Raw genomic sequence first — 17,744 nt, forward strand, 5'->3', positions numbered from 1 at the left:
ATGAACACACACAAAGAAAATCCAGACAAAAAGCAGAAGTAGAAGAAATAAAGCTTAGTTTCAAGATGCAAGAGAACAACATATGACATATTTGTCCATGTCTGTAAAAAAGCAGCAGGTTGACAAATTTTCCACCACGTCTGTTGGTTTCCTTTTAGAGGCCCTCACTGAACACGTGCCTGCTACAAAAGGGAAGTACCTTTTGTTAAACATGCTTATGAATATTAAGGTTTGAGTTTTTGGAAATATAATATCGTTGTTTAGTAAAACTACATTTAAAGTAGTAGTATTTAATAAATGTTTGGTAAATGTAACTTTTTCAAACAGAACTTGCAGAAAAACACAATAATAACAAACATTCTTTTGTTCTTATTGTTCTTATTGTTATTTCCTAAGATTCTGAGATTCTTATATATTTGTTTGACTTTGAGTCACAGTTTCATGAATTGTGCACAAAGCAATGTTCAACTGTTTGAGTCTGTCTAACAATAGAAGTCACACAGCGACTGACAGAGTGCTGCACACACCCTCAAAATCTGAGCTCTGTAATTCATTGTACTTCAACAAGATGCAAAGTCCTTACTTTGTCTTAAGTCTCCACTTAGTCAACTTCCTCATTTCAACCTTTAGAGAAGTACACAAGGCATATACATGAAGCAGAAGACTTGTTAACTCACAATGTCGCTGTAGGCTTCAGCTATGACGGAAAGAATCAGCTTCACCGTGATCACATCTGGATCCTAGATATCAGAAGAACACACACATACATATAGATTTTAGTTAATGTCAAACTAAACCTTTAACCACTTTGTTGTACTTCTTTTTTTGGTTTTACTAAGTTATAATCACTATATTTTATGACAATTTCTGTGTATTTTTGCTTACAAAAATAGTACCCTTGTGTTGAAATATAACTATATACATTTATATACTTAAAGCATTACTTTAATGCAAGCATGTTTGCATTAAAACTACATGTCAGCTGTAGTGGCTGCTGTTAACTTCCTGCAAATGGGTATTAAGCATAGGTTTGTTGATGGGTTCCAGGAAATATCAGGGCAGAAATGGAGAAGACACATTAATGACCCCGCAAAGTGGGTCATTAGGTTTACTTATACTAATTAAAGCACTTTAAAAAAAGTAATTAAAAGGGTATTTTTCAAAAAATTTACAAAATCAATATGCTTTTAAAAAGTTGAATTACATATAACTAAAAGTATGATTAAGATTTAGACTAAATTACTTCTTAAGTATGTAATGTTCAGTATACCATTTATATAATATTTTACTTTGAATACACTTGTATTGTATTTGATAGTCTTATATAACACTAATGATAGACTTCTGCTATACGTACTGTTAACATGCTTCTACAAAAGTACAAACTTTTAACACACGTTATTTGCTAAAAGTATATTTAAAGTATATAAAAACAAAAGTATTTGTCACTTGGGGAAGGACATTCTGTACGGTTCAGTTCACTTCTGTCACACATGTACCAACCCCCACCGGCACAAACCGACAGACCACAACCACACTTTCAAGTTTATATAGGGTTATGCTATAGACTCTGAGCATACATGGACTGATCTGTTGCTGATTGGACAAAACCTGACTTCGAGGCTTTGTATGCATTTTCCTGTGACTGTAGCTTCTTGTGAAAAGACAAGATGCACGTGTGACTTCTGAAAGAGAGGGTTGACCTAGAAATGTTCAATGTTAGCTTTTGAGAACATCATAATCACGTTGGAACCCAGTTCTCCCATTAGACCTTAGACAACAGTTTTCATAAGAAACCAGTGAAACTGGGTAATTTTTTTGCTTATACCAAGAAACTCTTTTTTTGTTGTTTCTACACTCATTCTGCCAAGATTAAAGGTAAGACCTACTGTAATTTGTTGGATTTTAAAAGATAGTAAGAGATACAGCGAATATCTCACTGGGAAACAAGCCGCAGCACTGTGCTATTTGCCTTTTGTGATGAAACATAGTTATCCAGTGTAGTAGTGAGAAACGTTGTGTTTATTCTTATGCTCAGGATAAAATGATGAAGATGTTAAACATACTGATCAGTGTTGTTTCCTCTTCAAACAAACACGTGGTAGCCTCTTAGTTAAGCGATATGATAAAAGCGAACCAGTTGCTATCTGAGAGTATTTTGGCTTTTTGTCAGTAGAGATGACGTCATGTGTGAGTGTTTCTCTTCCTCTGTCCAGCTGAGCAAAGGAACAGCTAAAGGAAATTTACAAGAAGGCTAAAATGAGTGACCAGGACTTCTTCCCTCCAGAGATGCTCCTTCAGGTACATAATAACCAGAGAAGGAAATGTACAGCGCTCAGTACTGGATCAGGGTTAGAGTTAGGCTGCACAAACGGCACATAATGCAATTTAATGTGCTGTGCTAACTGATTACTGACAAGCTGAAAAAGCAAAATTCAAAAGAACAAACAAAACTTAATGGAATACATACAAAATTATATAATAAAAGTGATCAAATAAAATACAAATCAGATCAAACGTTACAGTTAATATCATCAATTAAAACGTGTATTTTGTGTTTGTTCGGGTTTTCCTGTGGTTTATGTTTAGTTTATTTCAGTATAAGATACAAAAATAGGAGGAATCAGGAGGATGTTGAATGTTACTTTAGAGCATCTTAAACAGAAGCGTGATGCCACAATTGTAGTTATTTTAAGCGTTCCACTTTTGCATGTGTGCGTCTCTCTGCAGGTGAATAAGTACCTGGAGTGTTTCTGTCTCTCTCAAGAAAAGCTGCTGGAGATTTCTGCTCGACTTAAGAATGAGCTGATCCGAGGTTTAGAGAAAGAGACACAGGACATGATGTTGGCCACGTTCGTCACGGCCACAGCGGATGGAACTGGTAACAATTAGATTTGTTTTATATGAATTTACGCTTTTATCATTCACTTAAGGTACATACATTCATCAAGTTGTTTAATGTCAAATGAATCCGCCTTAACATCTCTTTTATTTTCAGTAAGTACAACCACGGTTCCTTGATATGTTGAATAAATATGTGCAGCTGGGAGAGAATTCACATGATTGCACATAAGCAGACTTCTCACACCAAGCTCAGAATCACGTTTCGGTCCAGATTCCTAAACCTGCACATTAGACTTTGTAAAGAAAAAAAACTGCACAGTGGTGATCAACACCTGGTCGCTGTGACCCCTGAGAGAGCGCCATGAACAACATGATTTGTTCTTTTCTGCCATATTTATTTAAAATTCTACAGATGTATTCCCACACAAAACAGCATGTTTCTTTTCCTCATCATGTCCCCCTGAATGAACAAAACAAAACCTGTCTTCTTGATCCGATTTTGTTCTCGGCAGAAAAAGGTGACTTCCTGACGTTGGATCTTGGTGGAACAAACTTCCGTGTCCAACACGTCCATGCGAATGAGAAAAAGCTGGAGATTAAAAGTGAAAAGAAATTGTCCATCCCAAAGGAAATCATGCAGCAACCTGGAGAAAAAGTATTTCTTTATATTTTAGTCATTGCTTACCACTGAAAGACATTTCATTCTTGTGGATTTCCTTTTTCCTGTCAGATTTTATTACAACCACAACTTTTGCTGTTGAGAACTTCCGTTTCTTTTTCTCTTTCTCTTTCTCTTCCTAGTTGTTTGAATACATTGTGAACTGTCTTGGTGATTTCCTCGACTCTTCGAATCTGAGGGGAAAAACTCTTCCGCTTGGCTTTACCTTCTCCTTCCCCTGCAAACAGGAAGCAATTGACAAGGTCTGATCTTCTTTAAACAAAGACAACTCTTCATTTCTTCATTTATGATATATATTATGAATGTCTTTCCTTTGGAACTGGTTTTCCTAAAGACTGATGTTGTAGTTGTTGTAAGTTTTGTTTGTATTATTGTTTATTGTTTCCTGCACCCCAACCAGTCGAAGCAGATGGCTGTCTAACTTGAGCCTGGTTCTGCTGGAGGTTTCTTCCTCTAGGGGGATTTTTTCCTCTGCCCTGTTTGCCTGGTGCTTGCTCAAGTTGGTCTTGTTGGGCTACATGTGTTTTTATTACTTTTGTGAAGCACATTTATTATTAAGGTCACAAATGCACCACACACACCTCACAATAGTTTTAAGCTAGTATCAGTGATGCATTTGATTTGAAATTAAAGCAGTTACTTTGGTTTTTATTATCAGTTCATGCCTCTTTGTTTTTTGTATTTTTGTGTGAACCTGTTTGAGGTCAGGACGTCAAATCCTCACAGTCAGATGTTGTGCTAGTTAAATCACAGGTTACATTTTCTCTCTGCACAGTGTTTCCTGATTCGCTGGACCAAAGGCTTCAACTGCTCTGGAGTGGAGGGAAAAGATGTGGTGAAGTTACTGAAAGAGGCTGTTCACAAGAGAGGGGTCAGTACTTACTCAGTCTGTTTGTCAGACCAAAATAAATGATCAATATAAACTATTAATATTTCATTCTTTTACACACTTACCTTGTAAATCAGCTTTTGATATACAAATGAGGTGAGATTATTAATAATCTAATACAAATACAAAATGATTAAAGAATATTTGTAAGAATAATATTAATAATTAAATTCCATCAATTAAATCTGGATTTTTTTCATGATTATACTGAGGAATTTTTGTACGGAGGACAAAAAATGACTGAAGTTAAATTAATACAATAATAATACATAAAAATAATTGAGTACATACAGTATATACTGAAATAAATATATGCATAAGTAAATTTAAACAAATAAATACTTAAATAATGGAATACATAAATAGTAAAGAAATGTGTAAATAATATAAAACATAAATATAATCTAAAATATATCTAATATAATTATGTTGGTTGTGAATTGTATTGGTATGGGTGGCTGTGGATCAATAGGTGGAGCAGTTGTCTGCCAATCATAGGATCGGTGGTTTGATTCCCGGCTGCCATGTTACATGCCAAAGTGTCCTTGGGCAAAATACTGAACTCCAAGTTGCCCCTGGTGAGTCAGGTCAGCTGCAGCAGCTCTGCCATTTGTGTGTGAATGAGATGCAGTGTAGAGCCCTTTGAGTAGCAGGTAGGTAGAAAAATGCTATATAAGTACAGACCATTTATATTTCTATGCTGCAATACATGTGCAGTTATTTATACTTTCCAACATTTATTTCTGGATGTGTAATATTTAGGTGCATTGTTTAAAAACAATTTTATTAACAGACATTTACCATAAAACATATATATTTGCCATCTTTTTCGTTTTTTTTAAATAAATTCTCTGTAAAATTACTGTTAAAATGTGTAATTTTATAATATTAGAATCTAATGTTTTTTTCACATGGTTGGGCTGTTTTCAGTGCTTTTGATTGTAAAGTTATTATACATCCATGAAAAAGAACTGAGATAGATGACAAATCTATTGTAAAAAAATATATAGTAATAAAATAAAGGCGGCCAAACAGTTACCATTAAATTACAGTAAGTTTCTGTGATATAAAAATAAAATGCTGCAAATTAAACCTGTAAGTAAGCTGTGTTAAAATAAGGAAATCCTTCAGACAAACAGTGCAGTAACACTGTTAATATTATTTGACACTGACATTTGACTTCTTCATTTTCATTTAGTCATTTACCAGACACTTTTATTCAAACAAGCGACAAGTGAGATACAAGGTACAACGGTAGGAAGGTAAGGGGTAAGGGGTCTTGGCTAAGGATCCACAGTTGATTCTCTGCTTGTATAGCTAATAAAGTGCTGTTTCACAGAAAACAGTTTTACTGATTTTCTCTGTGTGTCACCCACATTTAACAATAACATACTGATATTTATGTTATAGCCACGGATTATCTGTTACCTAGAAAAATGTGTGACTTAACAAATGTAATTTAAATTACTTGTTTTTATAGTTGGAATGATCTTATTAAACTAACAACACTTTGATGTCATTTAAAATAGTTTTTTTTTATTTTTTATAATGGTGCAAATCTGTAACTTTACCAAAGCTGGGCTGCACAGTTAGAATATCCATAAAAACCTTGTCTTTTAAATGTAAACTTACTGTAAAATAGCATATGGTATTTTTACTGTAATTTTACTGTAACTGTTTGTAACCGTTTTCCTTTTGTATATTTTATTTTTTACAAATGTGTAAGCCCTTTGTAAAGCAGGACTGGTCAACTGGGAGAGCCAATCCCCAACAAATTTCCCTACAAGACATATGCTAGCAAACTAAGAAAAACTAAGATATTTTATGTGATGTAAATTAAACAGCCAATCCTGTACCTTAAAAACATGTAGTAGATTTTTCTGAATCCCGGCCTTGTCTTCTTCTGTGGGGATTCTGTAGGCAGAGGGAAAAAAACTGTTATGAGCCAAACAACACACAAAGAATTCAATTTAAATTTTCAATTCAATTCAATTTTATTTGTATAGCGCCAATTTACAACAGAAGTTATCTCAATGCACTTTACAGTGTAAGGTTTAAGACCTTACAGAAAATATTTATACAAAAAATTATAGAGAAAACCCAACAATCCCATTTGAGCAAGCTTTAGGCAACAGTGGAGAGGAAAAACTCCCTTTAGAGGAAGAAACCTCCAGCAGAACCAGGCTCATAGTGGGCGGCCATCTGCCTCGACCGGTTGGGGTGAGTGGAAAGAGAAGAGAGAAAAGAACAGCAGGCAATAAAGACAACAACAAGCATCAAGAAACATTGGGCAGATGAACTGGATTCTGGAGATGTACAGCTCCAGGCCGAGGATACCTGCAGAAAAGTACAGAGAGAGGGAGACAGAGAGGAGGAAACACAACTAAAAGAGAGAGAAGACACAAAGTTAATGACATGCAATGGTGGCATTTGCATTGATACAGGAGAAAGGAGAGAGGAGAGGAGCTCAGTTTATCAGTAGAGGTCCCCCAGCAGATTAAGCTATATCAGCATAACTAAGAGATGGTTCAGAGTCACCTGATCCATCTCTAACTATAAGCTTTATAAAAAAGGAAAGTTTTAAGTGTAGTCTTAAATGTAGAGACGGTGTCTGCCTCCCGAACCTGAACTGGGAGCTGGTTCCACAGCAGAGGGGCTTGGTAGCTAAAGGCTCTGCCTCCCATTCTACAATTGGAAACTTTAGGAACCACAAGTAAACCTGCAGTCTGAGAACGGAGAGTTCTGCTTGGAAGATAAGGAACTATGAGGTCTTTAAGATAAGATGGAGCCTGATTATTAAGGGATTTATAAGTTAGGAGAATAATTTTAAATTCTATTCTGGATTTAACAGGGAGCTAATGGAGAGAAGCTAACGTTGGAGAAATATGATGATCATAATGATCATGATGACAAAGAAGAAGCTCTAAAGTGCAACGCACACCAGCGAGTTTAGCAGCAGTTAGAATGAGAACAGATGAAGAAAAACTGCAAACCCACAGAGCCAATCATGACAGCACAATGCTCACAATTATGTCACTGCTGCAAATATCGTGAGACTTGGAAAAATAAAGTCTGATCCGAACAGATGTTTGTTGTATGTACTGTATGTATAAATATATTTAAATCTAGCCATAGGGGTTGCAAGCCAGTGACTTCTGTGCCGGTCCCAAGCCCGGATAAATAGAGAGGGTTGCGTCAGGAAGGGCATCCGGCGTAAAAATTGCCAAAATAACCATGCGAATCATTCACAAGACTTTCATACCGGATCGGTCGAGGCCCGGGTTAACAACGACCGCCACCGATGCTGTTAACCTACAGGGTGCCGGTGGAAATTTGACTACTGTTGGTCGAAGAAAGAGGGGAGGCAGAAGGGTTCGTGGTCAGAGAGAGAAGGGAAAAGGCAGGAGCATAGATTTGAGAATAGGGACTCTTAACGTTGGTACGATGACAGGGAAAGGCAGAGAGCTGGCAGACATGATGGAGAGAAGAAAGGTAGATGTTCTGTGTGTGCAGGAGACAAGGTGGAAGGGCAGCAAGGCACGTAGTATTGGAGGAGGATACAAACTGTTCTACCATGGTGTGGATAGGAAGAGAAACGGGGTAGGAGTGATCCTGAAGGGGGAGTTTGTGAACAATGTTCTAGAGGTGAAAAGAGTCTCAGACAGGGTGATGAGCCTAAAGATAGAAATTGAAGGGGTGATGATGAATGTAGTCAGTGGGTATGCGCCACAGGTTGGCTGTGAGTTAGAAGAGAAGGAGAGATTCTGGAGTGAGTTTGATGAGGTCATAGAGAGTATCCCCAGAGGAGAGAGAGTTGTTGTTGGAGCAGACTTCAATGGGCATGTTGGTGAGGGCAACAGAGGTGATGAGGAGGTGATGGGCAGGTTTGGTGTGAAGGAAAGGAATCTGGAAGGACAGATGGTGGTGGACTTTGCTAAGAGGATGGAAATGGCTGTAGTCAACACTTACTTCCAGAAGCGAGAGGAACATAGAGTGACATACAGAAGTGGAGGTAGGAGTACGCAGGTGGACTACATCCTATGTAGACGAGGTCATTTGAGAGAGGTTAGTGACTGCAAAGTGGTGGTAGGAGAGAGTGTAGCCAGACAGCACCGCATGGTGGTGTGTAAGATGACTCTGGAGGTCAGGAAGAAGAAGAGAGGGAAGACAGAAAAGAAGACCAAGTGGTGGAAGTTAAAGAATGAAGAAACTTGTGAGGAATTCAGGCAGAAGTTGAGACAGGTTCTGGGTGGTCAGGATGAGCTTCCAGATGACTGGAATGAGGAAGTACAGGAATGCGTCCAGAGGAAGAAGTTAGCTAGAAGGAAGTGGGATGTAGAAAGGACTGAGGAAAGTAGACAGGAGTACAAGGAAGCGCAGCGTAGAGTGAAGAGGGAGGTGGCAAAGGCCAAACAGAAGGCTTACGATGAGCTGTATGACAGGTTAGACACAAAGGAAGGAGAGAAGGACTTGTACAGGCTAGCCAGACAGAGAGATAGAGATGGGAAGGATGTGCAACAGGTAAGGGTGATTAAGGACAGAGATGGAAAGGTACTAACAACACAGGAGAGTGTGCAGAAAAGATGGAAGGAGTATTTTGAGGATCTGATGAATGAGGAAAATGACAGGGAAAGAAGGGAGGAAGATGTGGATGTTGTGGAGCAGGAAATAGCAGAGATTGGAAAGGATGAGGTTAGGAAGGCTCTGAAAAGGATGAAGAGTGGAAAGGCTGTTGGTCCTGATGACGTACCTGTGGAGGTGTGGAAGTGCTTAGGAGAGGCAGCAGTGGAGTTTCTAACCAGTTTGTTCAATAGGATTCTAGAGAGTGAGAAGATGCCTGAGGAATGGAGGAGAAGTGTTCTGGTTCTGATCTTTAAGAACAAGGGTGACACGCAGAACTGCAGCAACTATAGAGGAATAAAGTTGATGAGCCACACAATGAAGCTGTGGGAAAGAATAGTGGAAGCCAGGCTTAGGAAGAAGGTGGAGATTTGTGAGCAGCAGTATGGTTTCATGCCCCGTAAGAGCACCACTGATGCCATTTTTGCTTTGAGAATGTTGATGGAAAAGTACAGAGATGGTCAGAAGGAGCTGCATTGTGTCTTTGTAGATTTAGAGAAGGCGTACGACAGGGTGCCGAGAGAGGAGCTGTGGTACTGTATGAGGTCGTCGGGAGTGGCAGAGAAGTACATCAGACTAGTTCAGGACATGTATGAGAGAAGTATGACAGGTGGTGAGATGTGCTGTAGGTCAGACAGAGGAGTTCAAGGTGGAGGTGGGACTACACCAAGGATCAGCTTTGAGTCCCTTCTTGTTTGCTATGTTGATGGACAGGCTGACAGATGAGGTCAGACAGGAATCTCCCTGGACAATGATGTTTGCGGATGACATTGTGATTTGCAGTGAGAGTAGAGAGCAGGTAGAGGAACAGCTGGAGAGGTGGAGGTTTGCTCTGGAAAGAAGAGGCATGAAGGTCAGTCGTAGTAAGACAGAATACATGTGTCTGAACGAGAGGGATCCAGGTAGAAGCGTTAGGTTACAGGGGGCTGAGGTGAAGAAGGTACAGGAGTTTAAGTACTTGGGGTCAACAGTTCAGTGTGATGGAGAGTGTGGAAAAGAGGTGAAGAGGCGAGTGCAGGCAGGTTGGAGCGGGTGGAGGAAAGTGTCAGGAGTGTTGTGTGACAAAAGAGTGTCAGCAAGACTCAAAGGAAAGGTGTACAAGACAGTGGTGAGACCAGCTCTGCTCTATGGGTTAGAGACGGTAGCAGTGAGACAGAGACAAGAGGCTGAGATGGAGGTAGCAGAGATGAAGATGTTGAGGTTCTCTTTAGGAGTGACCAGGTTAGACAGAATAAGGAACGAGTACATCAGAGGGACGGCTCACGTTGCCTGTGTTAGCGACAAAGTCAGAGAGGCCAGACTGAGATGGTTTGGACATGTTCAGAGGAGGGATAGTGAGTATATTGGTAGAAGGATGTTGGAGATGGAGCTGCCAGGCAGGAGGACAAGAGGACGACCAAAGAGGAGATATATGGATGTCTTAACAGAGGACATGAGGTTGGCTAGTGTTAGGGTAGAAGATGTTCATGATAGAGTTAGGTGGAGAAGGATGATTCGCTGTGGCGACCCCTGATGGGAAAAGCCGAAAGAGAAGAAGACTGTATGTATAAATATATTTAGTTAGTTATACTTGGGTAATTTTCATCCTCCATACTTTGGTGTCAGTAATACTTGTTAGTTGATTGATTTCTCCTTCTCAAAAGACATTCAGATTTATTTTCACAGTAAAGACCTCAACCTGAGGTCACAAAATCCACACATGGACATTTATCTTTTTGCTTTTCGAAGGTCTGTGGATGTGATTCTTCTGTATATTCATGAGGCTGATTAGATACACATGTATAACTTTCCCTTTGTGAGACCGATGTAGAATGCCGTTTGTGTGGCGTAGTTTGCATTCAAGTTATAAATCTGAATAAATCTCTTTCTCTCTGCAGAACTACAATATAGACTCAGTTGCAGTGGTGAATGACACGGTCAGCACAATGCTGAGCTGCAGCCACAAGGACCCGAAGTGTGTGATCGGGATGATCATCGGTAACAATACAGAACTTTACAAGCAACTGACATGAATTAATTTTTTTCTGTTTGGTCTCATTTGTGCATCCTTTTCTTTACAGGTACAGGAACCAACGCCTGCTACATGGAGGAGATGAAGAATGTGAAGTATTTACAGGGTGAAGATGGGCAGATGTGCATCAACACAGAGTGGGGCGGCTTCGGAGACCACGGATCCCTGGATGATATCAAGACCCAGTTTGACGAATTGGTGAACAGAGAGTCAATCAACCCTGGTGTCCACATGTAAGACGATAATTTGGATAATATCTCAGCCCTAACTGATGTTTAGTTTTTATATTATAACTGAAAATAATTTACATGGCTAAAGAGTAATAGAGTTCCAGGGTTGTTATTTTACACATTTAGAGATCAAAATCATCAACAGAAATATCAGGAGTGGTCAAATATTCATATCAGACTCTTTAAAGAGTGGGGAATTGACATTTTCATGTTTCTTATATTTTTGCATTTTGATGCTTTGTAACACAGTTTATTACTAGAAATATAATGACAATAGGAGAAAAAAACCCTAAAAAAATTTCTTGTGCTTTCAGACAAAAAGAAGGTATAGTGAGCATAGGATATTTTAAGTCAGTTAAATTAGGATTGTTTGATTTACAAAAATGAATTTTGTTCTTTTTGATTTTTGATACTAAAAGTTTTTTTTTTTTTCATTTATTGAGGAAACTGTTAAAAAAATGACCAACTTGTTTCAAATGTAAATGTTTCTCACAAAGAAGCTTAAAGCTGCATTAATCAACTTTTGGCCACTAGGGGGCAGGAGACTTTGTTGTGTATTTTAGCCTGCTTGTTCTATAATGTGCTTGTTATTTCCTATAGTTTTGAGAAGATGATCAGCGGCATGTATTTGGGAGAAATCGCCCGACTGCTGCTTTTGAAGCTGATGGAGGACAAGCTGCTGTTTAAAGGTCAAACACCAGACATGCTGAAGAAACCGGGCAACTTTGAGACAAAGTTTCTCTCTGAGATCGAAATGTGAGTGTTTTTTTGATTCACTAGGACACATTTTTAATGCTGTGATTATATTATTATACTATTATTATTATTTATAACAATAATATAGTAATACTATTATTAATATATTATTGACACTGGTACTTTGTGATTAATAAGTTACTAATGAATTATTAAAGTGTTTATGACAGAAAGTACAAATTAACTTAAGCCAGCTGCCAGTGTTGGAGACGGTACTTTAAAATCAAAGCGTTTCAGTGATTACTTCACACAGAGAGTAGTGCGTAGGTCTTTTACCATGGGAACAAATGTAGTTAAATTACTTAGAAAAGGTATTTCACACTACTTTAAATAACATTATATATGATATAGAATTACGACAGAATAAAAAAGGCATTAATCAACAACAAATGAAATTCCTACTATTTATGGAAGAGTGCAGGAATGTCAGCTTTAGCTTTGTAACAATGTCCTTTAGTCAGACAACAGCCTTTCATGGGTGGAGGTGGTGTAACTTTTAGTAGCTCAGTTAGCCTGGTAACTTCTTAAAGAGCGTGCAGAGATTTTGCTGAATATTCATTAATAAATAGCAATAATAAGTAGTTTGAGTAGATCAATAGCAAACTAAAACTAAAGTACAAACTATAACCATGTATTTTCCATAGCTGAGGAGACAATCTGGCTTCTGCAGATTTTAGCAAAATGTAGGTTAACTACTAGTTTCTTCTTCTCTTTCGGCTTTTCCCATCAGGGGTCGCCACAGCGAATCATCCTTTTCCACCTAACTCTATCATGGGCATCTTCTACCCTCACACCAGCCAACCTCATGTCCTCTGTTATAACATCCATATATCTCCCCTTTGGTCGTCCTCTTGCCCTCCTGCCTGGCAGCTCCATCTCCAACATCCTTCTACCAATATACTCACTATCCCTCCTCTGAACATGTCCAAACCATCTCAGTCTGGCCTCTCTGACTTTGTTGCTAACACAGGCAACGTGAGCCGTCCCTCTGATGTGCTCGTTCCTTATTCTGTCTAACCTGGTCACTCCTAAGGAGAACCTCAACATCTTCATCTCTGCTACCTCCATCTCAGCCTCTTGTCTCTTTCTCACTGCTACCGTCTCTAACCCATAGAGCAGAGCTGGTCTCACCACTGTCTTGTACACCTTTCCTTTGAGTCTTGTTGACACTCTTTTGTCACACAACACTCCTGACACTTTCCTCCACCCGCTCCAACCTGCCTGCACTCGCCTCTTCACCTCTTTTCCACACTCTCCATCACACTGAACTGTTGACCCCAAGTACTTAAACTCCTGCACTTTCTTCACCTCAGTCCCCTGTAACCTAATGCTTCTACCTTGATCCCTCTCGTTTAGACGGTAGAACAGTTTGTATCCTCTTCCAATACTACGTGCCTTGCTTCCCTTCCACATTGTCTCCTGCACACACAGAACATCTACCTTCCTTCTCTCCATCATGTCTGCCAGCTCTCTGCCTTTCCCTGTCATTGTGCCAATGTTAAGAGTCCCTATTCTCAAATCTATGCTCCTGCCTTTTCCCTTCTCTCTGACCACAAACCCTTCTACCTCCCCTCTTTCTTCGACCAACAGTAGTCAAATTTCAGGCACCCCGTAGGTTAACAGCATCGGTGGCAGTCGTTGTTAACCCGGGCCTCGACCGATCCGGCATGAAAGTCTTATTGATGATTTGCATGGTTATTTTGGCAATTTTTACACCGGATGCCCTTCCTGACGCAACCCTCTCTATTTATCCGGGCTTGGGACTGACACAGAAGTCACTGGCTTGCAACCCCTGTGGCTAGATTAGTTAAACTACTAAATAATAACAATAATAATAATATTCTAATAATGATTCAAAAATTAATTTAACATTTACCACCTGTTAACAATAACAGTTCATTAAAAAAATGCTAAATGGGCATGAGGACACATATGTCTGGGCAACTTGGGGTAAAGCCTTTGTATGAGTTGACATCAATTTTATTTATTCATCCATAAATATTTGCTTGTTCCTTCACATGTTTACATCCTGTGTCTCTGGTTCAGGCCAGACAAAGGTCTAGAAAACACCAAGAAAATTCTCACCAGCTTGGGTCTGAAATGTGAACTTGTCGATATCCATGTGGTTCGTCTGGTCTGTGAAACCATCTCCACCCGCTCGGCCCATCTCTGTGCCGCTGCCATAGCAACTGTTGCCGAGCGTATCCGTGAGAACCGTGGTCTGGACCGCCTGGAGACAACAGTTGGGGTGGATGGGACACTTTACAAAGAGCATCCAAAGTAAGAGGGAACATGAGGGATAATAAAACCATTTGAACAAAAAGTTGTCAGGAAAAAGCCTGTTTATAAAAGTGAGTTTAAAAATTAGTAAAAAACTAAAATACAATAAACCGCACGTTAACACAGCGCCGCCCATCTAGCTGCTGTTAATCAAAGATAAACACTCAGCATTTCTGATGTTTCACTAAATGCTATTTTTATTTCTTTTTACTAATACTATTAAAAGCTTTATTTAAGAATCACACACTTTGCAATTATTAAATCCATATGTAGTTTCACTTTTACATTTTCACAACAGCTCATTTAAGTTTTAAAACATGTTCTCTTCAAAGTGATTCTGTGCTTAGTTTCTAATCTTAAAAAATATATCTTTGCCTTTCTCTTCTTTCTCATCTACTCTTAACTTGTTCTTTCCTCTTTGTTTCACCCCAATGTTAATTCTTCTCTCTGTCATCCACCTCCTTTGTTCACACACCCTGTAGTTTCAAGAAGAGGCTGCAGGACAAGGTGGAGCAACTCGCCCCCAAGTGTAAAATCACCTTCCTGGACTCGGATGGCAGCAGTGGGAAAGGTGCTGCCATGGCAGCAGCTGTGGTCAGTTGCTCCACTCCGGTGATCTAAGAAGCGAGTCTGTGTTGAACCCTTTTCTCTCCAGGTGAAACATCACATCCTTTCCACATCGCTGTCTTTCAGTTCATCACCAGCAAAAGAAATTCTTCGCTGTTTGACACATTTCAGCAAGTCAGACAACTGGACTAACCAAATACTTTTTGGTAGCTGACTTTGAAAGCTCACTAAATTGAAACCTTTGCAACGTTAATCAATCTAAGTAAACTGGTAATTCTTAATTAAATAATTAGGTAAGTAGGTAATTCTTCTTAAGAGTCAAACAATTTCCTTCTTTTTGTTAAAAATGAAATAAACATGTATCAAGCATGAGGTGGTGTGTTATATGTCTATTATAATAACAGCCAATTAAATTAAGTTTTTAGTATTTAACTTTATTAAATTAATGTAATAAATAATTAAGAATATATTTATTTATTTATTTATGTATTTATTTTAGTATACATTAATTTATTCATTTACACTTCCTACGCTTCACTTTTTAACAAATCTGTAATACATAAGATATAATACCAGATATAATACTACAACAATTTCCACATTATAATAAATGAACATAAACATCTGTATGTGCACGCACAAACAAATATTAGTATAAACATGTGGTGATTAGGTGTGTGTCTGTTGAGTTCCATTTTATGTGTATATCACCAAATCACAACAGAAGTTACAGTATTTTACGACACTTTACAGTGTTTACGTTTCAAGATTCCAAAAACTATATTAATCCCAGAGGAAAATTGTTTCACCTTGTAACAGTTGTTGAGAGGGATTTTCCAGGGTTGAGGGGAGTTTGGACAGCATCCTCCTCTCAGCTACAACATGTAGAGGGTCCAGCTCCACCCCCTGAACAGAGCCAGCCCACCTGATCAGTTTGTTCAGCCTGTTAGTGCCACCTTCATGTTGCTGCCCCAGCAGACCACAGCATAGAAGATGACACTGGAACCACAGACTCATTAAACATCTGCAGCTGGTGCTGCAGACATTGAAGGACCTGAGTCTCCTCAGAAAATACATCAGGCTCTGTACCTTTTTGTACAGTACTGCTGAGTTCTTAGTCCAGTCCAGTTTGCTGTCCAAGTACGCTCCCAGGTATATTTGTACTCAGATAGGTTTATAGGCAAACTGGAGAGGGTCAAGTGAGGGTTTGACAGATGTAACCCTCCTTCATCCTGACAGACAGCTGTCTCTGGACCCTCCTGACTTCGATTTTTGTCATTCAGGATGGCTATGATGTCTTAAGTGACCCAGGGCTTGTTGTTGGGAAAACAGCAATTAGTTTTAGTAGGTATGTGAGTATCCACACATAATTTAATGTTATCAGTGATGCAGTCTAAGCTTAAGGAACGTACAAAATATAACTGTATACCAAATTATATAGAAAACACAACAACCCCACTGAGCAGAACCAGGAGATAGTGGAGAGGACTATAAGCTTTATAAAAAAGGAAAGTTTTAAGTCTAGTCTTAAACGTAGAGAGGGTGTCTGCCTCCAGAACCTGAACTGGGAGCTGGTTCCACAGGAGAGGGGCTTGATAGCTAAAGGCTCTGCCTCCCATTCTACATTTGGAAACTCTAGGAACCACAAGTAAACCTGCAGTCTGAGAACGTACAGTTCTGCTTGGAAGATATGGAACTATTGGGTCTTTAAGATAAAATAGAGCTTAATTATTAAGTGCTTTATATGTGAAGAGAAGTGTTTTAAAGTCTAATCTGGATTTTACAGGGAGCCAATGGAGAGAAGCTAACGTAGGAGAAATATGATCTCTCTTACCAATTCCAGTCAGAACTCTGGCTACAGCATTTTGGATTAACTGGAGACTTTTTAAGGAGTTATTGGGACAAACTATTAATAATGAATTACAATAGTCCAGTCTGGAAGTAACAAATGCATGGACTAGTTTTTCAGCATCACTTTGGGACAGGATGCTCCTAATTTTACAAATATTCCTCAGGTGAAAAAAGGCAGTTCTAGAGATTTCTTTGATGTATGAAGTGAAGGAGATATCCTGGTCAAAGATAACTCCGAGATTCTTCACAGGATTACTCTCTTTGTCACAATCCCCACCTGGCCTGGCCCCTCTTGGTTAATTTTCCTGTTCTCTCCACTCTCCTCTGCACAAATCACCCTGATTAGCCTCACCTGTGTTCTCCCTTGGGGGTTAGGGTTAGGGTTATGACACCATCATATCAGTGTTTCTTTCAGTTTTCACTCTGCTTTCCAGCCACAACTCTGCCTTGTGTTTCCTGCTCCTGACTTCTCCTGGACCTTTCCTTTGCCTAACCCCAGCCCCTTTGTGTTTTTAAACCTTGTTTCGTTTTAAATTGTGTCTGGCATTTTAGTTAGGCCTTAAAAAAGAAAATAATTGTCTGAATTTAGGAGTAGAAAATTACAGGACATTCAGGCCTTTATGTCTGTTAAGCAGCTTGAAGTTTGACGAATTGATTACTTTATTCTGGTTTCTGGGTATCATCTGCAAAGTTGTGACAGATAAGATTTAAACCAGCCTAAACCCCGAAAATGTTTCTTTCTCTGTAATAAAATGTTGTGATCTATAGTGTCGAATGCAGCACTAAGATCTAACATGACGAGTATAGAGAGTAGTCCATTGTCTGATGCTAATAGAAGATCATTAGTGACCTTTACCAGTGCTGTTTCTGTACTATGATTTACTCTAAATCCTGACTGGAAATCTTCATACAGGTTTTTCCTGAGCAGGTGGTCACATAACTACTTAGAAAATATATTTTCAAGGATTTCAGAGATAAATGCAGATTGGATATTGGTCTATAATTTACTAAAACCAC

At 38.9% G+C, this 17,744-nt stretch overlaps 1 protein-coding gene across 1 annotated transcript; it reads left to right on the forward strand.

Annotated features, from left to right (window-relative positions):
* The first annotated feature begins 1,573 nt into the window (after positions 1–1,573).
* On the forward strand, positions 1,574–15,238 carry LOC113168965 (hexokinase-2-like). Its single transcript, XM_026370061.1, has 11 exons — positions 1,574–1,878; positions 2,217–2,301; positions 2,731–2,881; positions 3,357–3,499; positions 3,646–3,765; positions 4,299–4,394; positions 10,910–11,009; positions 11,093–11,276; positions 11,874–12,029; positions 14,076–14,309; positions 14,792–15,238. The coding sequence occupies exons 2-11, from the start codon at positions 2,260–2,262 to the stop codon at positions 14,928–14,930; spliced, it is 1,365 nt and encodes a 454-aa protein (XP_026225846.1). The 5' UTR covers positions 1,574–1,878; positions 2,217–2,259; the 3' UTR covers positions 14,931–15,238.
* Positions 15,239–17,744: the final 2,506 nt, after the last annotated feature.

Source organism: Anabas testudineus, chromosome 14 (genome assembly GCF_900324465.2).
Source record: "Anabas testudineus chromosome 14, fAnaTes1.2, whole genome shotgun sequence".
NCBI lineage: Eukaryota > Metazoa > Chordata > Actinopteri > Anabantiformes > Anabantidae > Anabas > Anabas testudineus.